This window comes from Bos indicus, chromosome 12, assembly GCF_029378745.1.
Source record: "Bos indicus isolate NIAB-ARS_2022 breed Sahiwal x Tharparkar chromosome 12, NIAB-ARS_B.indTharparkar_mat_pri_1.0, whole genome shotgun sequence".
NCBI lineage: Eukaryota > Metazoa > Chordata > Mammalia > Artiodactyla > Bovidae > Bos > Bos indicus.
Genome location: NC_091771.1, coordinates 29,641,736 through 29,669,087, shown reverse-complemented (window position 1 = coordinate 29,669,087; position 27,352 = coordinate 29,641,736). Strand labels below are relative to the sequence as shown.

Sequence of the window (27,352 nt, the reverse complement as noted above, 5' to 3'; positions counted from 1 at the left end):
AGTTTGTATCATGCTGCCCCCATCCCATTTTTAAATTAGTGACAAAACTGTTTAGAAATGACACCGTAAGATGAACTTTATTTTAAAGCTCATAAGAGGCTTCACAATATCAGTTACAAACAGAATCAATGTTTCTTCCACGGCGCACCTCCACATGACAACGCACTGTACAACGAGAGAGACTGTAAAGGTTTTGTTCTGCATGCTGCGAACACATTTCACTAGCTTTTGCTTTTAGTCAATGGATTTTTAATATAATTAATACCAAAGCAAAAGTCATATTCTATTGGACAGAATTAAATTTTAGAAAGCCCTTATGAAATCAGACTTAGTCTTGTTTATAAACATCCACACCCACACACATGCTGCAATGGAGAGCAAAATGCAAGAAAACTACCTTGGCAGGAACAAATGCTTAAAGAGTTTAATCACAGCCCTCTTGAACAAGCAGTACACTTTATTTTCTCCAAAGACAAAAGTCAATTTCATCCTCAGTGATGCAAATGGTAATACTGCACAGAAGCTTAGTATGAATTCACAATTCCACAGGAATCTGAAAGTTACCAAGGCAATTTTCCCTTTTAGGATCATAAAGACTACAGACTTAAGCTTCTTCTTTTTCCATATAATACACAAAATTTCCAAACATCCTTAAAAAAGAAAATATAAATAGTCTCAGTATGTCATGTAGAATCACATACTATGGCAAAAATATTTTATTAATTGAAGGACGAAATTAGTTTCATGTCATCTAGTCCAAGTCCATATTAATGGAACTCTTCTCGTTAGGGTAACATTCTCCATTCTGATGTGGAGGTTCAGCACTGAAATTGTTTTTGCCGTCTAAGTCCTCCTCCTTTTTATCAGTACTCGGGCCATTTGGAGTTCTTTCCAGTTTGGGCGATTCGATTTTTGGTTTGGGTTGTGTTACGACAGGTTCACAATTATTATTCAACTCCTAAGAAAGGAAAACAAAACTAATAATCAGGCTAACTCCAATGTTTTCAATTACTTTCCTACATACTTAAACCAGTATTTTTCAACCAACTCCAATCATACATATCTCCAAGACTTCTACCTGCTCAGTACATTTGCCTAAAACTATAGCTTGAAGCCTGATCTAGATATGTAAATATTCATCTACAATGTGTCAGGGACTTGCTAACTATTCAGTTTATTATTAACCCATTTACTCCTCATAGCAATTATTAAAAGGTATCAATGTTCTTGCCTGGAGAATCCCAGGGACGGGGGAGCCTGCTGGGCTGCCGTCTATGGGGTTGCACAGACTCGGACACGACTGAAGTGACTTAGCATCATCTCCTACAGAGGAGACGTTAAGTAACTTAACCTTAGGAACAGAAAAAGTAGTGAGCAAAGAGCTGGAATTCAAGCTTATAGCCCATGACCTCAAAGGCTCATGTTAACCATCTTTGTGTTTGAGTATTCTTCCAGACAGAGCGCCTTCCTTGGTTTTCTTACCAACTTCCTTCAAGCCTCATGAACTCAGCAAGACGGTCCCTGATAAAATACCAACCTGGGACTCCCCCCATCACCAAGTTTCCTAGTCCCTTTTGACTATTTTTTCCCCTTGGCATTTAACACAGTCTGATACCCTTCCATACTTATTTATCAGCAGGTGACCTCCACAGGAGTAGGGACTTTCCTTGTACACTGACAGTTTAACTCCTAGAACAACAGCTGGGCACATGGTAGAAGCTCAACAAATGTATTTGTTGAACTAAATGAAGAAATAGAAATTGGAAGAAACTTACAAGGCCTTCCCACATTTTGTAATATCAATAACGAACCATTAAGAAATCTGATCTTGGGATGAGGTAAAAAGATTTAGAAAAAATGGCTATTTTTAAGGTTCAAATCATTGCAACCAGAATCCCTAAGAAACCACAGCAGTAAACACTAGACAGTGACACTCACCTTTATTTTTGCTCTAATTTCCTGAGCACATACAACAGGATCTTGATCAAGACTCTTTTTAGCCTGAGCACACATGACATTATTCATCCACTCCATCATTTCATTAACAGACTTCTCAACCTTTTTCATTTCAGACTCATCAATATGGTTGTATTTCTCATCCTAAATAGAAAAACATGGCCATTCTGTAGAATCAAGTATTTAACAGTAACTAACATCTAACTGGACCCAATTTTCCATGAAGTTCAAATCTATCAATAACTCCTCGTCTCACACACCAAAACCTAATTTCTGACTTAAGACCATTTGTTCACAATGAAGACTCCTCCACTTAAGCAGCAGCTTGTAAATCCAGGGTTCATGTCCTCACTGGGTACAGAGACTTACATTATTTCTAAAGTCAGCTGCTATCTTGGCATAGTGCTGCAGCCTCTGTCCTAGTTCTTCAAATATTTTCGGCCTTTCTTCAGCTTCTTGAAACCGAACTTTAATTGGAGTGCCGATTTTCTAAAACCAAATGTGATAAATTAATATTCGCAGTAATTATATTTTAGAAGTCTACAGTCTGAAACACAAGTACCACTTTCCAGAGGAGAGAAGCGCCTACCATTAATTCTTCCAGCTTGTCAACATACGCCTGCTTAGCCTGGTCCTCCCCTTCTTCATAGAGCCAGTTCTCAGTCTCTGTGAGCAACCTCAGAAACTTCTGATGATCCTACATACGGAACATGAAAATCAGTATTAGTGCCTACATTACTTTAAAAGCTTTCGTGACAGAACAGTCATCCTCAGAAGTATTCAGTATCAAGCTCATCTGATTTCCAGATGGCAAACCTGATTACCTGGATTCTCTTCACTGAAAAACATCAAGGTGCAAAAACATGCCACAGCTTGCTCCAGACAGTGTTTTACACAGAGGAGGGGGCTAGGCTTAGGCTAGTCTCTCTGCACCTAAGGATGTTTGAAAATCTGTGGTAAACTGCTCTTATGGACTTAAAATAAATTTTAGAAGTTCAACTTTGCACAATTTGACTAAAATGTCATCGTAGAAGAGCAATTTTCTTCCTATTCTCCGAAACAATTAGGTTTTGATTAGTAACTTCCTACTCACTTCCACAATCACCAAATACTGAAAGGGAACCAAGCCAAGTTGCTAGTTCAACCACTGCACACAACTGCCATTCCTAACGAACTCAGAAAGTATGTGGTTATACTCTAGCTGTAGGTTGAGTACAGTTATACAAATCCACTCTGGATTTCTATAACTAGCCCAATTTTTCTCCAAGGCCCATCTTCCACAGACATGCTTCTGCTCTGGGATTTATGGTCCCTGACAAACTCTGGAATGACTGGATGAACAAGTCTTATGGATAAAGCAATGACAGAGCAACCAAGGCTCTGAGGTCTTTGAAAATAAGGATTTTCTCCTATTTATGCTTCTACCTCCCCAATAACTGTGATGTTGCAGACTATGAATAAAAGTGCTGACAAGTTCTTTCTTCAATGGTAGAGAGTAAAGTCACTAGGATAATCCAGTATAAAACTGCACACTGCTAGTTAGCCTCTCTCTCTTTCCATGACTCTGTTTATATGATTTCAAGTTATCTGTTTTCAAAAAGCTCAAGTTACACAATCTAGTAGAGATTTTAAATGTCAAATTTGGTATTAAGCACTTCAAAGTGAGATTATCTGAATAAACACAGCCCTAAACACACCTGTTCGCATATGAACTTTTCGTATGGTCCACACAGCTTGTCCCTGAACTCGTACACATACTCCTCCACCGCATTCTTAGCGTCGTTTCTCTCCTTTTCCAATTTATCCTGCATTATCATCTTACCCTGTCCAGAAACAGAAAAGGTTAATTCCCATCTTCTGCTAAATGCAACTGAATTTTAACTATTTAGATTCTGGAATTAATAAAGTCAACAATTATACACCCCCTCAACCAAAAATCAGTTTTAATAGTTCTAATTTATATCTCATAAGATTCTTCCAACAATTCCTATGAAGTTCTTCATCTTCTAAACACACAGAATGAGGGTTTTTTTGTTTTTAACATTATATAATAAATTTTAGAGGGCTTCCCAGGTGGCACTAGTGGTAAAGAATCCACCTGCCAATGCAGGAGATGCAAGCGATGCAGGTTCGATCCCTGGGTTGGGATGATCCCCTGGACCAGGAAGTGGCAACCCACTCCAGTATTCTTGGGAAATCTCATGGACAGAGAAACCTGGCAGGCTACAGCCCATGGGGCCACAAAGAGTTGGACACAACTGAACGCAATACATTATGTAACTTTCACAATTCAGATTAACATTAAGGGAACAAAAATTATCTACTGTTTTTATACAATTTTGTTTGTTTTATGTAGTTACATGGTTGTTTCCTACTGGGATTAATACTGACCAATGTGTAACGGCCACACAATTTTGCCACCACATTACTGGTGCTAATGGTAAAGAGCCCGCCTGCCAATGTAGGAGACACAAGGAACGCAGGTTCAATCCCTTGGTCGGGAAGATCCCCTGGAGGAGGAAACGGCAACCCACTCCAGTATTCTCTCCTGGAGAACTCCACGGACAGAGGAGCCGGGCGGGCTACAGTCCATGGGGTCGCAAAGACTCAAGACAGGACTGAAGGTACTTAGCATGCACAAACATATTATTTATCAAACGGAAACAGGGGTTTATTATTAAATTTCTAAACACAATAGTCCCATCTCAGTAAAGGAAAACAGAGTTTCAATCATTTCACCTATCCAAACTACAGAGAAGTACAATGTATTTTAACAGAAATATTTAGTGTGGCCTGACATACCAATGGTATTGTGCTCTGTGCTAGAAGATACCAGCACTCAATTGCTTCACAAGAACCTGGGCAATCAATTTTACACCAAGCAGAATGATCTATGATACAGATTTCTTTAATAAAGTTGCAAAAATATTAGGGGGAAAAAAACTTGCTAAAAATATTTAACTAAAAACCATTAGTTTTTGGTTTCATTCTGCCCCTAAAAGTTGTATAAAAGAATTATAGCCATTTACCTAACAGGGCCAAACAAATAAATATATTCCAAAATAAAAATATTTAAGTGAGGTAATTACCTCTGTTTCAATATACATGTTCAGAAGGTCTTTCCCTAACTGCCAGACCAAGTTGGCTTCAATAGGCAACTCAACATTCACCACCTTTATTTTGGGTTTTTTAGCTTCTGGAGGTTGGTCAACTTTCTTCTCATTAGCCTTGGGAAGAGGGGTTAAAAAAAAGAAAAGAAAAGAAAAGAAAAATTCTTAAATAGTTCTTGAATAACAGAAATATCCCTATCATACTTACTGAGGACTCAGGCAAAAGTGAAATCCCTAAAATCATAAAGCTGCAAGAATGTGTAAAATCATCTACCTCCTACCCACCCATCCATTTTAAATCAGGGCTGCAATCACACTTATACCTGCCATACTTCCCCCTTCAGGAATTCACCAGAACATTTTTCATCTCAAATTTAATCTCTCTGGCTAAAGCTTTTCTTCACAGGTCCTTAACTTTCTAATCCCTTTAAGCGATGTTTGCAACTTGGCAAAGTCAAAAATACTATTAAATTACCACTTCTTTAAATTATAGTCTATAATCTAATAGTAACCACAGATAAGACTCTGACCAGCTGCTAAGCATGTCAGGATCAACTCTATTCCTGTAATATATATTTGAATCCCTATATTCCAGCTACAATTATCAGTACACTGATGAGTGCCTTTTAAAATTCCCTGAATTTGGATATTATATACACACACATGTATGTGTGTGTATACATCCATCTCATTTCTACTATCTGCCTTTGAGTTGTACCACTTCTCATAAGCAACTCTGCAAGGTCAAAGAAAAGTTTTTACAGTCTTAGAACAGTAAATGGAATGATGTAGCAAACACTATGTTTACTGTTAAGTTTTTCCAAAATACGTAAATACAGGGCTAAAGAAGTAAGTATCTCCTATGGCCTTTAATTTTCCAAGATGTTCTTAGCATTTTCATTTCTGCAGGTTCTTCTAGACACAAATGACAAACAGCACAACTTTAGTGAACTCAGCTGTAGACCAGATGAGGAGAAACCAAGGGGCATGTAACATGCACCCTGACTGGCTGCGATGGTAAAACAGCAACGGACGAGCCCACGAGGCACGACAGGAACTGACACTAGGTAGCGTGGGGGAGTCATGAAGGATGCTAAAATTTCAGACCCTCTATAAAAGAAACTGGGACTTGAAAGAGGCTCAATGGCTTGACAATCACAAGGACAGAGACTGTTTTTCAGACGTGTTTTCCAGGCTTCTGTTTCTGAGTTCCTGAGAGATCACTTGTCTGTGAAGTGCTCAGAGCTGGGTCACGAGGAGGATCCTGTCAGCCAGCCTGCCGCATCCCTGTCTTCTCCCCTCCAGTGAGCACGAGAACTCCCCCACCACCCCCACAGTATACTGTGCATGCTCTGGGGTCACGAAACCCAAGAAAGAGAAGTGACACCTACACCTGGCAGAAACACAGGCGTGCAACAGATACCGAGAGTCAAATGGATGACAGCCACAGGTATGGAGGTTAAGTTGGGATAAGACTCGCAGTACAACATTAAACCAACTGCTGACAAAACCAACGTATCACAAAACGGATCCGACATGGCATGGACAAGGGACACTCCAAGGGGGTGTGTGGTAACGCCCCAACGGGCTTGGCACTAGTGGTCCCACGTACAGCTAGGAACAGGAGACGCCACCCAGGGTCGTGTTCTAACAGGTATGGAGCCCACTGGCAGGAGCCAGTCAGTGCTCAGCACTAGGTGAAGGGGATGAACACTGAAGTTAAGGAGCCATCGCTGCCGGACCATCCACACCCAGCTCTTCAAGAGCAGGCGGCAGCTTCTCTGAGAAATCAGAATCAGGACCCCCGAGGGGATCAGTCAGGGCATGGGAGCTTAAAACCAGATACTTTTACTAAGAGTAACATGTATTTGGACTGCAATGGACCATTCGGTAATTCATTTGAAGGTAAAGAATTCTATCCTCAGAATGAGAGAAAACCAAACTTCTAATGAAAGACTAATTTACATGCAACCTGCACAAAGAACGAAGTTCTGCAAAGCACAGATCTGGAGTAACAATGGAAACTTATTACCAGATCGTTGTAATTAGTTTATATAAATTTGACAGGCAATTTAAGAGGAGAAAAAAGTTGTACTAGACTCCTATAGCCCATGTATTTATCATCGGATGACTTCGAGTGAAAACCCATCAGCAGCACTGACACGTGTCTCTTTCGGACGCTGGCACTGCAGGCACCTGCAGCACTAGACAAGACAGCAAAAGCTGCGCATCCGCCCCTGGGTGCCTGGAGTGGCAGTTACTCAAGAGAAGCTTTCAGGTCCAAAAAGTAGAAGAGTTCAGCTGGAGTACCTCTCACTGGTTTCAGTTGAAAAACACAGAAAATTAACAGGAGAGAAAAAATCCTACATAGAATAAGGTAACTTGGTGCTTGCTCTTGAAACTGCAGATTGAATGATATCATTAACGATCACAGGTTGCAACATTGTCTAATGGAATGAACTAGAAGAGTCACTCACTTTGTCAGCATCTGGGATTTTGTTTTCTTCTGAGGTAAGTTCAGGTGAAGGGGGAGACTGTGAGGTTTGATGACCATCAGTTTGTACCTGGGGCTGTGTTCCAGCTTCATTGTTGTCTTGCTGGATATTTTTCTGAAATGAAAGCCCAGGCACAAAGGATGTAGAAAGCAGGTGTACTTGTATAAACTGAAAGCTTACAGGGCACCAAAGACAGTACACGCAATTTCCGAAGTCTTAACAGGTGGGGGGAAAAGATACTGAATAAAGCATAACGAACAAGTATTTGAAAACTTCTTAGATATTGTAAACCTGTAAGAAATTCTTTGAATGATAACAGTTAGTAGTTAAATAACACAAGTAGTAGGCATTCTGACTGATGTGATGACAACATCTCTCCTTCAAGAAGCTCCCCTCTAGCACTGCAGAGACATTAATTCTCAAAAGCAAATAGGTTTACTCCAGGCCTCTCCCAAAAATAAGCTCCCAAAACCTAACTTCACCAGCGGCCATCACACATCTCAACATATCCGCCTGTCAGTGGACTGAGGAGTTATATAAAATAGCCAACAATCCATCACCTGGGAGCTCATCACTCCAGTTTAGAGACGGAAGACCCTCTCTGTCTCCACTCTCTTTCCGTGACCCAACAGTCTACACCTCAAAAAAATCCCAGGAAAAGAACAAATGCTACATGTTAGTGGATGCCTCAATCCCCCAGTAAATCAGAGCTTGTTATGATCTTATCCCATCTTAGGGAGAAGCCTAAAGCATTCTAACTTTAATGACTGAAGTCTCTCATTAATTTTCTTCCAGATCTCATTAATTTTCTTCCAGAGTCTCAAGATCCTAAGGCAGACACTGAAGTACCAGAAGCAAGGCATTGCTGGTGTATATACATCTAAAAGGTACTAAGAGATTGGATACAACAGGCATTAGAATAATGGTGTCTGTAGCCAGATGAGAAAGCACTGGTGTGTGGCACTGGTCATTTAATTCATTACACTGAAGTTTCTCCTGATGAGAACAAAGCTAAGGCTCAGATGCTCCTGTTCCTTAAATGTTCTAGGAATGGTCACAGTGGTTAACAGTTCTCTGACCACAGGGATGTCACACTTGCTCATAGGAACTAAAACACTGTAACCGCCTACCTTACCTCTTCATTTAAGCTATTTCTGGTTACTGTCTAGAAGTAAACTGTAAGAGCTCATCTATTTTAAAGTTTCTTAAAATTCTTTGGTTGACCATGCAAAACTAGCACTTAGGCTAATAGAAGTCCAGTTAACATCATGAAGAATTAACAACTTTCTAAACTCTAGTCGGATACTGCACTTCCTTCCTCTCACAACCCAGAAAACCATGTAACTACAAACAAGTTAGAAAATACCAAAACTGATTTTTGCCATATGACTAAAAAACAAACCAAACAAAAAAAGTTTTAATATCTGCTATATATTTCAATGAACAGTTCTTTAGTCTTTTATTTCTTAATCATCATCAATCAGCATTTGACTTCTCAATGTGTGGCCTAGGTCTTAAAAAATATAATTCCAAGAAACTTTGCCCACTCTGAATCGAATTGTCACATGCTGGTTCAAATAAAGCTACACAGAATTTAATCACAGTCCACCAAACTCCAGGCTGTACATTACCATCATCTAGTAATCGCTACTGTCATCATTAATGAAAATTTTAATTATCATGAAGAAAAATACACTTTAATCTTTTCCTACCCATCTCTTCAGGCTTAGAATTAAGTCAACTATATATTCAATCTCAAAGGCTTACCTACAAACTTACCTCGGCATCTGGGTTTTCTGGTGGCCTCTGATTCTGACAGTCCATGTCGGCTTCAAGAGAAGACACTTCGTTCTCCTCGGCTGGGATCTTCTCCACCATAGACGCTGTAGAGATGGTGAAAATGCCATGGGTATTGACTCGTACTTTGACTTTCACTCGAGATTTTTCTCCATCCTTCTGTGCTGAAACATTCTGAACAATGAAGCGGCCTACAGCAAAAAGAAATCGACAATTTCAGAACCAAATCTAAATCTATCACACAGACAAATGCTAAGAAAGACTGCGATTCCAAAATTCCATTTTCTCTACCAAGTGAGTTAGGCTTAAGTCCTTTAGTGTATACCAGAAATATAACCTTTTAAAATAGACTCATAAGTACAGTTTACTTATAATACTTGGGATTAGTCTTAAAATGCCATGAAACCTTCCAAGGCAAGGGCACTCTCACGACTTTCTATTTAACACTTCTGACACAGACACTGTGTGAGACACAGACCAGCCATCCTCGCCTCCCCCTACCCCACTTTACAGGGGAGCACAACCTCAACATGAAAATCCCAAGTATGCGGCAAATGGTATCAAGCGCTTGCCTCATTCTGATTCTGTAGGAACTTCAGGGTAGGGTATACTGTTTTCTGACTGATCTAAACATTTTCTTCTGTTTCAAATAGGAGAGGTGAGATAAAACCTGTTACCAAAGCCTAAAATTATGATGCACTACAGAGCAGTTCCAGAGCATGACCGAGTAGAAATCAAGAGTGGTGACTCTGACCCAGACTTCCTGGGCTTGAATCTTGGCCCTGTGATGGCTGTAAGTTACTTCATCTATGCTTCTTTGAGTTCATAAGGGTTTATGGTGAGCACTTACTACGGAACCAAGTGCTACGTGTTAGTTATCACCTCTACCAACAGTATTGTTACTACAAATACCACTGAAAAAAACGAAGTGTTTTGAACCTATTATGTGCAAAGCGCTACATGGGATTTAATAGTCTTGTATTTAAAGTCCTGTTTACACAAACACACAGAAAGTTAGATTTATTTACTAGGTCAGTGAAATAGGTTGGAATAGACCTTCATTAATTATCAAATCACTAGGTTCAGGAAGTAACTGTCGTAAGATCCAGTTAAAGAAACAGCATTAACCAGAGGGTACTCAAGATGACTCACAGGAGAGATATGTAAGATGGCTCTGTAAGTCTGTGCAGGCTTTTCAGTTTTGGTGACAAAACGGCTAAAGAGCTTAGATTTTATCCTCCGTTGAATGAGGACTATAATTCAGCCTGTCAAAATTTTAGTCTAGTCTATATTCAATGATTAAACTCTCTATCAACAAATACAAGAAAAAATTATTTTAAAATATAAAACCCTCCTGTGTCAGAACATTTTCAGTTTTAAGGATTAAGAAAGAAAACATAACTGGCCAGGTCAGACTCCTTCCAACAATTTCACTATGAAACGGTGCTGGGCAAAGGCGAGTCCCAACAGGCCCTAGCAATACTAGCATTTTACTTGGGAAAAGAGATACAAGAAGATGCCTGTAGGTCTCTCACAGATTTTCAGTGTCACTTTGGGCCAAAATAGATGGACAGTGTCAAACTTCTCAAAGAAAAATGTACCCAAAAAATGTATTAAAAAAAAAGATTACAATACAAAGGTAGCTTTCGGAGATAGTTTCAACGGTTTCCAAGCCAGGTTTTAAACTGAAGTAATGTTCTGCAAGTAACATTTCACTCAGAGGAAAGGTTAATACTAAAAGTAGGTGATAATCTTCAAGTACAGATTGTATCAGAAAAGGAAAAATACTCAAGTGTCCACACACACACAAGTCATTTCATCTCTTTAGGCCAGTTTAGTCATGAATAAAAGAAGAGACTTCCCCATCTTCATTATTCCAAATTGAAACCGTCCTCACATTTTCAGTTATGTTCCACTTCACGTTTTCACTGCATTCCACTCAACACTGCTGAGAGCAGAGTGTTTAAGTTGGTACACTAAATCTTCAAAAGCATAAATACAATTAATTGCTTACCTATTTTTGCTTCTGGATATGGAACTCCTTGAGGATCAGAATAGAAAGCTTCCAGCTCAAAAGGCCCACTTCTTAAGAACGTGAGAACTTTGGAGAAAGGAGCAGCGTGGTTTCTACTGAACACTTCATGGACACTAGGAGCAAAGCAAAGGTACTCAGGACTTCCAGGGTTCCAGCTCACCGTGCTACACCAACAGAACACAACCTAAAAGCTGTATCAACCCCATCTCACCAGGCATAACCCAAAGTGAGAGAAGTAGTTTGGTAAGTTTGATTGCTAAAAGACCTCAGTTAATCAAACACTCTACCGTCAATGTCATACGTTCATTTTTTTAATATATATTAAAACCAAGTATCTGAATATTATTTTCTCCTACTTACCCTTCAGCATCTTCTGAATCGTGGCTCCAGACCAGAGATATTGGGAAAGGAACTGCATCAGTGACAGAAAATTCTCTAACTTTAAATGCTGGGGAAAGGATTGCACACTTAAAAAAGAAAAAGAAAAAGAGATTATCATGAGCACATGAAAAATTTCACTCAGCTTCTAACATAAAGATCAATTCAAACAGGATGGGTAGGTTCAAATTCAAAACTGCTCACAGTGTATATATATATGTCTTATTCATAAAGTATCATCCAAACACTAGATCTAAAGATAAATAACAGGGGCATTCACTAGATAAAAGAGAAATAACACAACAAATCATCCAACACTGGAAGATCCTTGTGTCCCCACAGCCTTATTGATTTATTGAAAAGTAACTCCCTGGTGGTGTCTAACTGGGCACAGGACTCTGCCAGGATGAGATCAAGCAGAAGTGGTTTGAGGAATGACTCCCAGAGAAGATGCGAAGATGGTACCTGCAGCGCACACCCTCTGGCCACTGCTTCATCTGCATTGAGCGTTGTGCTGACATCTTTTCCAAAGAATTTGGCGATTTTTTCTTTCACGGCTGGAATTCGTGTAGTGCCTCCAACTATCTCGACAGCACTCACATCCTCTACTTTGAGCTGAGTTTGTTCCATCAACAAATAAAGGGGAACTTCTATCTTCTGCAGTAAGTCAGCACAGAGCTCTTCAAATTGTGCCCTTAGCAGTTAAGAGGAAAACGTTAAGAAAACTGATCTTAAGGCCAATATCCCGTCCTACTTTTTAAATAATTCTTATCAACCCAACAAACTTTTTTCTTCTCAGACACCCTGAATTCCACATGGGCCAGGTTTAGCCATACCATAATTAATAACTTTTTTCCCTAAAAATACACAAAATCCAGATGCAGGAGGGAGAATGAAAAGAAAATGAGTAACTACAGAAGAAATCACTTTTAAGATTTCCATTTTTAGTCCTTAATGTTTTATGTGATCCCATTTTCATTACAAGACATTTTTGGCCCAGAAATAATACTAAAAAGACTTCACTATGAGAACACTTAGCACAGATCTTCTTAAAAACCCTCTTTGCAGAAGCAATTCTAGTTCTAATGATGCTGACAGTCTTTCCGGTAGTACAATCTTGAAATGTGGGCCAAGGCTCAGAAGACCTCAGTTAGAACTGACACCCGGACTAGAGTTTCAGCAAGAAGTTCCTTCTATTTAATTTGTCAGAATTTGAGACACACCTGTTCATCTTTCCAGAAACGTCTTTGTCATTCATGAAGCACTCGATGTTCAGTGGTAGGTCTGTGCTGTTAGAGCTCATCAGCTTTTTCAATTTTTCACACTCCTGATACAGACGAAGGAGTGCTCGAATTTTGGATTTTGCATCCAACTTGTACTTAGTTTTAAATTCTGCACAAAAATGTTCCACTAACTTTGCATCGAAGTTTTTTCCTCCTAAGAAAGGATCAAAAGCTGTTCCCAGTACCTAATTTAGTTAAAACAACAAATAATCTGGTTATTTTCAATCATATTTGTAACCAAAAATTTAAATGTTGCTAACTCAATCAAAGACTAATAGGCTCAAAATTTCTATTTAAACTACAACATGAAACCCAAGTCAATTAGGATGTATGTCATTATAAAATCCAAATGAAATGCTACATCTCTATGATATTTTTAATTCTAATGATTACATAGAAGATAATCTTAGAAAGTTTTTCTTTCCTAAGCAAGAAAAATTAAGAGCATGCTAAGACAACTGCATTGTCTTTATGGAGATCAACCTTAGGAACAATTCTCTGTTAATAGCTTTATCCCAAACTCTTCATTACCCAAGAAGCTCAGTAGCTTAAAGTAACAACAATTGTCACACATTACTATCTGGGTCACTTAGTTCCAATTTATGACCTTACCTTCAATTTTCCCTTGTTAAAGGCACAGGCAGAGACTTGAAAAGCTGAATGCCCCATATCAACAAAAACCACTATTCGAGGTTTCTCATCCAGGCTTGGGAGATCCTGCTTATAAATTCCATAATTCAAAGCAACTAAAAGGAAATTAGTATGTTTCAATACTTTGGTTCACATTCTTTCAGTAATTTCATAGTTACTGATATAATTACACATGCAGGGAACCTGACTATATTTCGACCAGTTCAAGGTGAACACATTTCTTTTATATCTGACTTCATACTTCATCCCTTTTAAATACATGAAGAGATGTGACAGAGAAGACATGTGTAATACAAAAACAATGGCATGTAAACCACAAGAAACCACACACAGACAGTATCAGACTCGTTACACAATACTTACATTTGAACCACAACCTGCTAGGAGACGGCTTATCCAAAAAAATTTAAGAATTTAATGTATAACTATACCAACTACAGTTCCTACCAACTGGATTCAAGGCAAATAACTGATCTACCTTAAACAGTCTATGGTTTGCTTTTTATGAATTTTGAAACCACTGTGGATATTCAAGAACACATCTTTATCAATACTTTAAGAATCCTTAAAATATCTATTAAAAATATGCTAAACAAAGTCTTATTTGCTTTGCTTGAATACACTAGGGTGTAACTGACTTTGAGTCCATCCTTAATCACAATTAACTGACACCGGCGCTAATGAACACTTTGCTCCCCATCGACTCATTCCTAGCAAAGTGCCCAGCAAACGGCACGGCTTAAATCAACATCTGACATAAGAGAAACGACCGACTCCCAACTACCAACAATTGGGAAACATATGAGGGGAAAAAAAGTTTTCCACTAAATCAATAGTTGAGGTAGTTCTAAAACCCCATAATAAGGTTGTGGGAAAACTTGTTTCTCAACTATAAAACCAATGTAAGGAAATAAAAACACTAAACCCAACACAACTAATTCAAAAGATTAAAAATATATATACACAAGTGTTTCCTAATGAAAACAGATTCATCCATTTGACAAAGTTCCAACTTCTGATTAAAACAAGCATCTGAAAGACTAGAACTTTTGCTTTCAAATCTGTTTTTTAATAGGTGGTATTTCTACATGAAGTGTTTGATAACAGGACCACGTGTGTCTTAACTTTAGTTTCAACAGTATGTTAACTTTTATACAAAAACAGTTTTTTTCTTACCAGCTGTCATGTCATTCATGAGTCTTAAGCAGTTTAAGCCAACAATCTGCGCAGCATCTAAGACAGATCGCCTCTCAGCATCTGTGAAGAAAGAAGGGACCTGCAAACAAGAAGGGAAAAAACTTTAACTTACCTAGAAAACCAAAATACATACAAATCCCTCACAACCACCAGCAATCAATTCACAATAGTCCAGCTAAACAGGTGCCTAGCCATGTCATGAAAGAGAAGAAGGACTTTAGATTAAGTTTCTGGCGAGTTCTTTAACTTTAAGAAACAGTAACTACTTTTGAGAAGATTGCCCTAAAATTTTAAGTATCAGGTTTATTATAACCAAATTTTAACCTGAAATAAAAACTAATCAAGATATTCATAAGATATATTACCAATTCTTTAAATCTAACAAAGTTTTACATTTAAGTGGAAGAAATACTACTTCTAAAGTGGTCGTATTTCTACTGACATTTGGAAATTATTCTGCTAAGTCATCATCAAATGTAATTACACTATAAAGACTACAGAAATTTAAAGATAATACAAAGTTAATTCTAGCCACTGCCCTTTGATTTGCTATTCGTTGGATTTAAGCATTAGTAGATGGGGTACCTGTTAATTCAGCAGACCTGAATTAAGGTTACAAAAATGCAACTTTTTTTGTCAAAGCCTATTGATTTTTTTAAGAGGAAGAACAAAAAGCAGCTCAAGGGATAGTTTCTAACGGTGCTGTCTTCTACCTAGATGAACCCTTTTGATCACTTTCTAGGACACCATTTTAACTAGCACATTCTTCCAGAAGAGCATCTAATAATACATTCACATTATCACTTAACTGGAAAGTACCTAAGAAAAAACTTGGTACAGGAGCTTCCACATTTTATCCCTAAGTATCTATAAATGCTTCGGAAAGAGTGCCAAGAGCAAAGGTCTCTGCTCACCTTTCCAATCAGAACCCTACTTTCTGCAGTTTTCCATATGAGGTTATTTAAAGGGAAGTGGGGGAGGAGGAAGGACCACTGACTCAAAACTATAACTTTGTGCTAAGTCACTTCAGTCATGTCTGACTCTGTGGACTGTAGCCCGCCAGGCTCCTCTGTCCATGGGGTTCTCCAGGCAAGAATACTGGAGTGGGTTGCCATGCCCTCCTCCAAGGGATCTTCCTGATCCAGGGATTGAACCCACGTATACTGCAGTAGCTGGTGGGTTCTTTACCACTAGCGCCACCTGGGAAGCCCCTCTCTAACAGCATTTCTCCAAGATATTCCTTTAGTAGAACACTTTCTGTCCTACAAGAGAAACTTCAGCCTTTCTGCCTCTCTTATCTCAGGATTCTCTCATATCCCAAGGTGCATGACCATAAAGGCTCCTGATGGGTCTGGGCAGGTCACCCTGCCAATAAAAGAGGGTTCCTGTCCACTGTAAATCCTCCTGAAAAACTTAATTATCAACTGTCCATTGAAGTAGTGAGTTTACCAATGCTAAAAACCTGGGTTCTGTCACTACTGGTTGGTTACATTTTATTTTTAAAGATATTTTTTATGTGGATCATTTTTATTTTTTATTTTAATAAAATATTCTATTTAACCCAACGTATCCAAAATATTTCATATTCTTTATTTTATATTAACTCTTCAAAAGCTGGTGTGTATTTTATGCATACAGCACATCTCAGTTTTGACTAGCTCCTTCTCAAGTGCTCAGAAGCCATGTGTGGCCACTGGCTACCATACTAGAGAATACAGATTTAGAATCCTAGTAATTTAAGGATATAAGAACCTTAAAGTCATTTAATCTTTACCATAATAAACTTCTGATTTTCACCACATGAAAATTCTAACCCAGAAGAATAAGTAAGTTACTGACTCAGGTCAAATGTTAAGTTCTCTTTTCAGAGTACATTACCCCATAATTTTTCCATTTATTGGACATCTTTAGGGACCATCAGGCATATCACCATTTGTGAAGTATATACTGGAAGACTTGATAAAATTCTGCTAGCAGTTCAAAAACATTTAAGGCATGAAATCTTAATTTTGAGTGATGTAGACCATTTTTAAAGTCTTCACTGAATCTGTTACAATACTGCTTCTGTTTTAGGTTTCGGCTTTCTGGCCTTTAGGCATGTAGGATCTTAGCTCACAGAACCTGCACCCTCTGTGCTGGAAGGTGAAATCCCAACCGCTGACCGCCAGGGGAGTCCCTAGGTAAAAGTACTGCTCACCAAGAACTCACTGGTTCCCATGTGTGGGTGAAATCTCTCATGGATGTATACAATTGTCTCTCAATACGGTGACTAACTTTTCAGAACATCCTCCAACTTGATCGGCCAGTCTATATTTTCAAAAAGCCCAACAGGAGATTTTGATATGCACCACCACACAAAAAACTTTGCAACTTCTGGCTAAAGATAGCATTCAAACCTACTCTGCAATGCTGCTCAACACTGCAGTGATACAGTGCAGCAGAATTCTGATCTCTGGTAGTAGAACAGCTTTCACACATTTAATACTAAAAAGTAACACGAAGAAGGCAAATTAAAATACAACACATTGCCTTGCTGAATTCTACTTACTGAAATAACACAATCTGTTACTGGCTTCTTGAGGTTGTTTTCAGCAGTTTCTTTTAACTTAGTCAACAGCATGGCTGTGATCTGCTCCACACTGAACAGATGTTCTTCATCCATGTACATCACCTGTGTTGAGGAAAGAAAATGCTCTCATTACTGCAGTCCTCAAAGCTACACGCTACTAATATTAATGTCCAAACATCATTACATATTCTCTTCCAGAAAACCTTTATTGTTTTGGCTGTTTAAAAGGAGGAAAGGGAAAAAGAAAGAGAAAGTGGATAGCAAAGCAAAGCAGAAGGAAAAAAGAAATATTCTTGCCCAGAGATGAAGAGGAGAAACGAAGCTGGGCACGTTTTCCCTACCCAAAGTACTAGACCAAGCACTCTAGACAGCAGTGGAGTCCCAATCTCACCGAAGAGATGAATCACGGAGACAAACATGATTTTGTGTAGATCATAAGACAGGAATGCCTCTGTAGTTTAAAAAAAGGTTTCTGCTTGTATTACACTAGAGCTCTCCAAACAACTGCGAACGAGCTACAGTGAACAGACTGCTTTTGATACGACAACACAATTTAGATTTCTTTAGACACCAGAAAGTCTACATTTTTCTAATTGCCAAGATGTTATAAGAAACACAAACTAAGTTTTATAGCAGTATATACCATCCGAGTTAATTCTTCAAGGATGATTTAAACATAGACCCATAGTTTAAGAAAAACCAGATAAAAAATAAAAGACCACCTTGTCCAATTAGAGAAACCGAGTTAAATACTTACTAAGAATTAAGTACTTTTCTCTGTAGATGAACTGAACAGTTTCTTAGTAAGGAATCTAATGTTGTTCAATTAAATTACCTTTATTCCAACTCCACCATTTTTCATTGGAACCAGATCGTAACTTAAGTTTTCCTTCTCCTTTTGAATGAAGGGGTCATTGAATGCTCGGCCATGAAACCTCTTAAAATTAGACACTGTATTGTTTGCATGAGTGATTTGCTGGAAAAGAAAAAAAAAATTAAATTCTAATTTCAACATCTATCACTAGCTATAGCAATTAAAAAGCAAGTCACTTGTTCAACTCAAATCACCAGGATATAAGTAACTTGCCCAAGAGCCCTGAATTTCTCCACCAATGAATACACTTTATTTTCTCTCCTTTTCCTACAGAAATGCCAGGAGGGAAGCAGTGAGAGGAATACACACACAGGCTTCCAAATCTGCAAGATGAACTCAAAGGTAATGAAACTATCAACTAAAACTCTGAACAAGCCCCAAGAACTTTATGTATCACTTTATTTCATTCCTTTTCTCCCACTGAACTTGTTTTATACCTAACGAATAACTGAAAAAGGGTAATTAGAAAGCCCTAGAGTCCAATCACGTTTTTCTAAAAAGGAGTTAACTGTTATAGTCTATTAAGTCGCTAAGTGGCCAGGATAAGTTATTCTGAGCCACAAAATGTATGGATTGCTACTTTTCCTATCAATAGCATGGAATATTAATAATCTATACCAAAAAGCAGAAAAGGTAATGATAGACAGTGGTTCCATGGTGTAAGGCTGAGCACTCTGGACTCTGAAAAGGTAAGGATAATTCAGTTTCCATATGAGGAAATGCTTTCAACTAACTGTAGGTATTTTTTATGGTTAGGCTCTGGATATACAAAAGTCACACTTGATAGCATACTTCACTCAAAGATGTCAGCAGTGGGAATCTTATTTAAAGCACAAAAATAATTACAATAAAAGATGGAAAACTAAGACTTCTAAAGTGACTAGTTTGCGAACAGCAAAACAGTTCACTGTTTACTTCTGTCTCTGATCTACTTCTTATAAAGGGGAAAAATACAGCTTGGCAACACAAGCTTTCAAATAATATGGAATATTTCAAACAATGGAGATTCTGGAACTGAGATGACAGATGTCTAGTACCCTACAGGCTAGATCGAAGCCTCAGTGGATTCTCCTTGTGTAACAATGCAGTGGCTCTCAGGTCTGGGATGTGAGTCTTCTCTACAGCCAGCCAGGGAGGCTGCTACCTCACCAGTCTCTCCCTTCTGAGTAGGTCACTCTGAGTGGCATGCCCATTTCTCTTCCCTGCTCTTTTCTTTCATTCCTCTCTTCCAACCAGCCGTGACACAGAATTCCAGCGTTTATTAGAGTTTTGTTTCCTTTGTAGCAATACTATTTTTTGTATTTAAAAGAATTTTTCAACCTTTTTTTAATTATGTAAATCTGATGTATAACCTTGTGTAGGTTTAAGGTATACAAAGCATGTTTACTCTGGTATGCTTACATATATAGGACTGCTTTCAGTCCCCTTCTTAGATTTTCATATTTATTTTTTCTCCCTAACCCCCAAAATTCGTTATAATGTGAGCCCTAAATGGGAGTCACATAGGTAAATTGTCAAGTCCTCTTAATAAGTAAAATTAATTCCAATAACTTATTTAGCCTAATATATCTAAAATACTGTCATTTCAACATGTACTCATTGTAGAAAACTGATGAAATGCTTTTTTTATTTCATTTTAAGCCTTCAAAATTGCATATATTTCATACTCTGCATTTTAACCCAGATTTTAGGCACATCTCAAGTGCTCAAGAACCGTATTTAATGGCTACTCTATAGGATACCACAGGCCTAGACAACAAGTTCTCCTTAATTACTAAGTAACTTGAAAATGCTCTTAAACAACAGAACTTCTTAGAAGTTCCTTCTATAAAAGGAATCTTTAACTCTTAAATGAGTATCATGAGAAACTTCACATGAAAGAATTTCATGTACCTCATTTTAAAAAATCAAATGTCTTAGAAAATAGGATACACATTAAAAACTAAGGTTGGAGAATTACAGAGTTAAAGTATATCTTATTCAATAAAACAAAAGGAAGAGAAAAGGAAAATAAGGATGTAAGGGTTCATAAGTGGAGTAGGAAATGGCAACCCACTCCAGTATTCTTGCTTGGAAAATTCCATAGACACAGAAGCCTGACCGGCTACAGTTGATGGGGTTGCAAAGAGTAGGACACGACTGAGCGACTGAACATACATGCAAGGGCTCATGAGAATTACTTGCATTATAGTCCACAAACACAAAAACAGATAGGCTCAGGTATTTCATATTCTTGTATGTTTCTGAGATTTTATTTTTAAAACGTCTTCTTTTAAAAATGATCAGAATCCTCTTGAACATACCTGACTTTTGGCTGCAACTCCAATTGTTCTGTTTTTTGATCCAAATGATATGACTGATCTAGAAAAGATGAAAAAAGCCCATGTTTCACAAATGTTTCTTAACTGACACGAGGAAAATTCTATATATTTCCATTTTTAGGCAAGGGGGACACAATTTAGCACAAGTTTGGAGTCTAAAGCTTTGGTCAGCTCCTCTATGAGGGCCCAACTTAACTGCTCCTCTGAAAATCCTATTAGTGGCCGCCATACTCCCACTACTCCAACCCCAGCTCCCACTCCAGACTGCTCAAGGCTCAGAGGACATTTTCCAAGAGCACAAGTACCAGCATAATTCTCCAGGCCCCAATGGTTAGGAAGTGGACATTTACTCTGAAAATGATTTGAACAGTTACAGTGTATTATTATTAACTTGGTCCTAGACACCACTGACAAAAATATGGCAGTTACCAACTTCATAGAAATCTAAACATCACTATCCTACCTACTGCTGTTCTAATAAGCCATTTGACTCTTCAGAAAATTTTTATATAACGAGAAACAAGTGGGCCTCAATTATGCTTCCGGAATTTAAAAGCACAAAAGAGGGTCCTATACAGAAGACTCTACTTGAGCAAGTCAAGTAAAAATGATGCAGAGCAAGTACCACAACAGAACCAAGTACAAATGCTGAGCAAAATGACTGAATAATCAGTGACATTTTAAGTCAGCTTTTAAGAGATGAAGTGACTTGTAACTGAAATAGCCTTCAGAGCAGTGGGAACAGAATGGCAGCACAGAGCAGAGACAAGCACAAGAGTCTTGTCAGAAGGATGGAAGTGAATTAGGTTTCAGATTAGAAGGCGGAAAAAGAGTAACTGCCATAGGAGCAAAGTGGGAATACATTGAGGGCATTAAATACCAAGCCGAATCAAATTCAAATTTGCTATAATAGAGACATCTCAGACCTAAATCATCTGAGCAGGTGCTAAATAGCCTCCGAAAAGCCAGAGAACTGTTGGGGCAAAGGCTGGACCTTTAAGATACCTTCTGAAAACAGTCACTCCCAATTCAAAGCAAATATACAGTTGGCCGACTAATTTACTCATTTTCCAAGGGGAGAATAAAATTAATTTCACCAAACAAATTAATAGTAGCCAATGCAGTTGAGTCAAACATCTATTACATAAAATATTAAACTCCAATACTGCCCTCCGCTTGTATTTTTTGAGAGACACATCTGTCATCTTTAGTTTCACAGTGATCTCTATAACCACAAATACAAATTTTTTCCTGCAATAGCTTTGCTTCCTTTTATTGGACGAAAGAGAACAAAGATATAAACTGCCCCTAGGCATGAAAACCTGAGATTCTTTTTCCTTACTATATACTCCAATCAGAGACGTTGGCACAGCTAAAGAAGACTGTAGATTTATAAAAAGGTTGATGCATGAGATGCTTAAGGAATAAGTCTTCCTATTGGTACTGACACTGTCTCTGGGTATTTTCTCATTTCCATTCACTTTTATAAATGTTCATCTGCACTCAAATATTGATAGAAGCCCAGTCATTTCACCTCTGGGCTCAATGCTTCATTCCTTATACATTATATTCAAAAATTAAGACCCTCTCCAAAAAAAGTTGCTTTTTAAAACGTTACCCTTTGCCCACCCCATGCCGCTGTAGAATATACCGTTTAATTCAGTGACAACATCCAGTTCTAGTGCACAAGTGTGCAATTTTTATTTTCTCTTATTTAAGCTGTGCAAAATTAAAAAAAAAAAAAAAAACTAGAACACGATTCCTCTATAATGGCTTTCATAAAACGAGCAAAAAGATCATTTACATCTTTCACTAATGATCCGAGCGTAAGAAGATACACTCATCTATCAGAGCAGTGAGTCTGTGGTCGCTAACAACAATCCACTGGCTCACAGCACAAGCAGCAGCACACAGGCTCTGGAAGCTTCCAGCTCATTTCGAGATTCACAATGCGGAAGAAAAGGCTCGGCAGCCCCAGCTCTGCGGTGCGCAAAGACAGGCTAGGAAAGAGGGGGACGAGCTGGGGGCGGCTCAGCCAGCTCCGAGAAGCCGGGTGGGGAAACGGGGGCGGCCGCGGAAAGAGCTGGCAGAGACTTCTCGCCAAGAAAAGGGAGCCAAGTCTCCGGCTTGGCCCCCGACCGGCTCCCAGGAGGAAGCCCGCCCGAAGTGACCACCCCGGGGAGACTCGATCCTCGGGCTTCCCTTGGCCCCCGCAAATCCCAGACACCCCGTCTCCGATATGCGGCTGCAGGCGCCCTCCCCTACCCGGCGACCAGGCAGCCCGCATCCCGATCCCCACTGAGGGGAGCACCGCTCCCAACACCGCGCTCCGTTTGCCGCCGGCGTTCCGCGGCCAACCACAAGCCTGGGTTCCCCGGGACCCCCAGCACCCGCCGGCTGCCCCCCCTATCAGGCTCCCACTTACGGGGTGCATCGATCGCTGAACTCGTTGGCGATGGTCTCGATGCCCCCTGCCCGGGCCACCGCGATATAGCAGCTCTGCGAGCCCACGTCCAGCCCCACCACCGACATGGCCGGCTCTCGGTCCGCCTCCTCCTCGGCTCTATATGAGTCTGGGTCTGCGTCCTCCTGGCCGCCGCTTCCTGCCCCGGCCGCGCTCGGCTCCCGTGGGGTCCGCTCCTGTCACGCGAACGGACGGACACACGGACAGTCTGCCGGTCTGGCGCCTCCGGCTTCCCGGGGACAGTGGTGGTTCGCAGAGCAGTAACCACAGGAGAAGGCGGCGCTCGGTGTCCGCGAGTCGCTCCGCAGCTCGGGCTGCCGGCCCGGATATTCCGCCGCTCGCTCACCGGCGCGCCGCTGAACTACCGACCCAGAAGGGGAGGTCCCAGAGCCTCAGCCTTATGTATCTCACTGATCAGAACTTTCCAGAATCTGCGGCATTTACTCACCGGCGCCTCCACCGGCCCCTCCACGTGCTACTTCCGCTTCCTTCTTCTCGAGCCTTCTCGAAAGATTCTACCCAATGAGTGGCTGGTCCCTCTGGGGACGGCCGCCGTTGCCATGGCAGCCAGAAAGCCACTCCTGCGCTATTGGCTCAAGCTGGCCAGGCTGACCCGCCTACGCCCCCGCCCGCCCTAGCTAGAGGCTCTTTGCCGTCCTAATAAAATGGGCAACGAAGAATGACTCGAAAAAAATCGTAATCTTCGTAATGTACAAGTGGGCGATGGTGTCTGACCCTTAGATTGGGAGAGGAGGCTCAGGTGGCGGAGACACACCCCCCAACTTCTGCGGAGACCCGAGACCCCCGTCCACTGGGGAGGCTGGCCAGCTGTCACAGAGCATTTCGGGAACCGTAGTCCAGCTGGGAGTCAGTGTCGCCTTGCATGCTGGGATGTGTAGTCCTGGTCGCGGTGCGTGCTGGGAGCCGGCTTTGTCTTGGGAGGCTCTCGGGAGAGGCCGTTGTTTCTCTGCTGCTCTTGCGCGCTTTCTCCAGCTACAGCGTTGTTTTGTTTGCGTGCTTGTTCGGTATCCGCTTCTATTATTGTCTTGATTACGCCACAGCTGGTGAATTATGAATTAGAAGAAGAAATTTGCGTTTCAACTTCTAGTAACAATCCTAGAATTTGTGTTAAATGCTCTTGTATTCACCAGCGGCAGGACATTGTTTTGTGGAATAAAATATCAGCGTTTTCGTTTTACTTTTTATAAGCGAATTTTAGGTGTGGCGTAATTTGCAAAGCTATCTGTGGTACCACTTTCTGCTTAATTTTGCTCCATCTGACTTGAACAGACATTATTCTGCCCTGCCACTCCCAAGCCAAAATGATAAGTTTTGCTTTTCGCTTGGTCTGAAACAGCTTTTGTTTCTTTCCCTGAAAAGCTATATCCCTGTTACTTATTTTTTATTAGAAGGTGAGCATTAAAAATGGGGGGAGGGGGGAGTGGCAGTTTGCTGCTATTATCGAATCTTTTATACCTTTCGGTGTCTTTTTAAGTTTGCTTTTTGCCGACTCTCAGATACATAAAGATATATGAAATAGGTAGAAATTTAGACCTGAAGTTAGAAAAATTAAGAGTAAGGCAGTCTAGGGGAGCGGGGAGGATATATGTAATCTTACACCCATTCACCTTCTTGTTTGGCAGAAACCAATGCAACGTTGTAAAGCAATTATCCTCCAATTAAAAAAAAAAAGGCAACAACAGTGTGGCGGTCCTCTAGAGACAAGACTGGAAGGCCAAGTTTACCTTACAAATAAAGTCAATTGTACCCGTTGGCTCAGACAAGCTAGATAATGTTACATGCTTCAGTTAACTCACCTTCAAGGTGGGAAGAATTTAATAAAAGTGATTGTATTCATAAATTTGAAAGTACAGTTAGCTATATTTATTTTTTGTTATTTTTTGTTTTGCCTCCCCTACCCCCTGCTTTTTTTTTTTCTGCATATCAAAACCTTATATTGAAATCCGTGGGGACTTTCTTGGCTGTCCAATAGTTAAAGACCCCTCTTCCACTGCAGGGGGCACGGGTTCTATCCCTGATCAGGGAACTAAGATCCCTCTTGCCACATGTCATGGCCCCCCAAAAATTTTTTTTCCCTGGAATCATAGCACTTTTGAACAGAAATAGAACTTTGAGATTTTTTTTTCTTGGTCTGCTTCCCACATTTATATGAGGAAACTGTTGTGCAGAAAGGAGAAAGGAACAGTTCTCGGTCTTTGGAGCCAGAAGAATTTGGATCAGGTTCAAATCCTGGGCAATACTGATATGCTTTATAATATAGCTTACAATACCACCAGGCCTCCTGAAGGTAGACTTTATAGGCATGAATCCTGGCCATATATATTTCTCAGTAATTGCCAGCTCTGTGACCTTGAGATAATTACTAAGCCTTCCTGTGCCCGGCCCTACAGGATATGTGTAATGATTAAAAGGACATGTTAAGCACTAAACATACGTCATTATTGCTTGGTTTTCATTTAATATTCTTCATATTCTCCCTTGGGCTTCAGTTCAATATGGGTAAAATGGACATATACCTATCTTTTTGGGAGTTTGGAAGGGTTAGATATAAATAAAGCATCTAGTTTGGTAGTAGATATTCAGTTGTTGTTGCTTAGCAGCTACGTCTTATCTAACAATTTTGTAGCCTCCCAGGCTCCTCTATCATGGGGTTTCCCAGGTAAGAATATTGGGGTGGGCTGTCTTTTCCTTCTCCAGAGGATCTTCCCAACCCTTTTCTTCTGCACTGACAGATGGATTCTTTACCATTGAGCCGCCAGGGAAGCTCAGATATTCAGAAAGTTGTAGTAGTAATGCGGCTGCTGCTAAGTCGCTTCAGTCATGTCTGACTCTGTGTGACCCCATAGACGGCAGCCCACCAGGCGCCCCCTTCCCTGGGATTCTCCAGGCAAGAACACTGGGGTGGATTGCCATTTCCTTCTCCAATGCCTAAAGTGAAAAGTGAAGGTGAAGTCGTTCAGTCGTGTCCGACTGGTAGCAACCCTATGGACTGCAGCCTTACCAGACTCATCCGTCTATGGGCTTTCCTAGTCAAGAGTACTGTAGTGGCTTGCCATTGCTTTTTCTCTGTATTAGTAATACTATTCAAGAAAAGCAAGTGCCAGAACTTTGAGCTCAACTCATACTGTTGATGCTGAGTTGTACATTTGTATAGCCCTCTTGTATTTAATCAGCCCACTTATTTATTTATTGAAACAGGTGAATGAGTGGGGGCCATATGAACCATCATATGTATTATCTAATGATGCATTTATGACATGCTTGAAATCCTTATCATTTTTATTACCTTACTGTATTTTATTTATTTTGATTTATTATGTTTTTTATATACATACAATTTCTCACACTTTTTATTATAGTGTGAGAAATTTTAGAATGAAACCAAATAAAAGTAATCCCAACAGATTGCTGTCATTGTGGATCCAGAGGTAAACAAGGAATGAAGGTGACTTTATCCTAAGTCTGCTGGTGGCTGCCACTGCAGTTACTGGGTTTTTTCCCCCATATGTGTCTTAAAGAACAAAGAGGGTTTTCAAACCTGGAAACAGAAACAGCTCCCAAAGAGGAACAATGATGAGGACTTCCTTGGCAGTCCAATGGATAAGACTCAGCACTTCCAATGCAGGGGGCATGGATTCTATGGCTGGTCAGGGGACTAGGATATCACATGTTATGCCACATGGCAAAAAAAAAAAAAAAAAGATAAAACAAAAATTCAAACATTAAGAAAAGAAAAGCCCAAATCAAAATGTCAAAAGATAATGTGCAGTAGATGTAAAGGGCTGTGACAGACTTCCTTGAAAGGAAGGAAGAGATGAGCAAAGAGTGGATATATAGACAGAATAATATACATGAAAGTGCTCATGACTTTCAGCTTTTGATGTGAGCCAGTACATTGTGGTCTCCTCTGTATTCAGCAAGCTGCCGAGTGCTAGAGGTTACAGAAGAAGTATCAAAGTTGTTCTAAATCAGGGTGCCTTTGGTAAAGCTTCTCTGTAATGTCAGTACCTGAAATCTTGTCCATTTCAGTCTCTTTCAGTATCTGCTTTCTAAAGGGTATATTTTTTTTCCTTCTCATACATTAACTTGAACTTTGTTCTTTAAAAATTAATTGGTACTCATAGATTCTATTTTGTCTTGTTTTTAAGTCCATCCTAAAGGAGATCAGTCCTGGGTGTGCATTGGAAGGACTGTTGTTGAA

General features: G+C 39.8%; 1 protein-coding gene across 2 annotated transcripts; it reads right to left on the bottom strand.

The window, feature by feature from the left end:
- Nucleotides 1–50: 50 nt before the first annotated feature.
- Nucleotides 51–23,565, bottom strand: HSPH1 (heat shock protein family H (Hsp110) member 1). Of its 2 annotated transcripts, XM_019971442.2 has the most exons (18): nt 23,092–23,564; nt 20,649–20,706; nt 18,307–18,447; nt 17,451–17,573; nt 14,882–14,981; nt 13,667–13,800; nt 12,995–13,239; nt 12,237–12,465; nt 11,754–11,860; nt 11,373–11,506; nt 9,341–9,549; nt 7,544–7,675; nt 5,046–5,183; nt 3,654–3,779; nt 2,546–2,653; nt 2,326–2,445; nt 1,939–2,100; nt 51–958 (listed from the first exon to the last, which is right to left on the bottom strand). In XM_019971442.2, exons 1-18 carry the CDS (start codon nt 23,196–23,198, stop codon nt 752–754), a joined length of 2,580 nt encoding a protein of 859 aa, XP_019827001.2. In that variant the 5' UTR covers nt 23,199–23,564; the 3' UTR covers nt 51–751. The 2 variants fall into 2 exon arrangements, with proteins under 2 accessions (XP_019827001.2, XP_019827003.2); XM_019971444.2 differs by lacking the exon at nt 7,544–7,675 and having other exon boundaries at nt 23,092–23,565.
- Nucleotides 23,566–27,352: the final 3,787 nt, after the last annotated feature.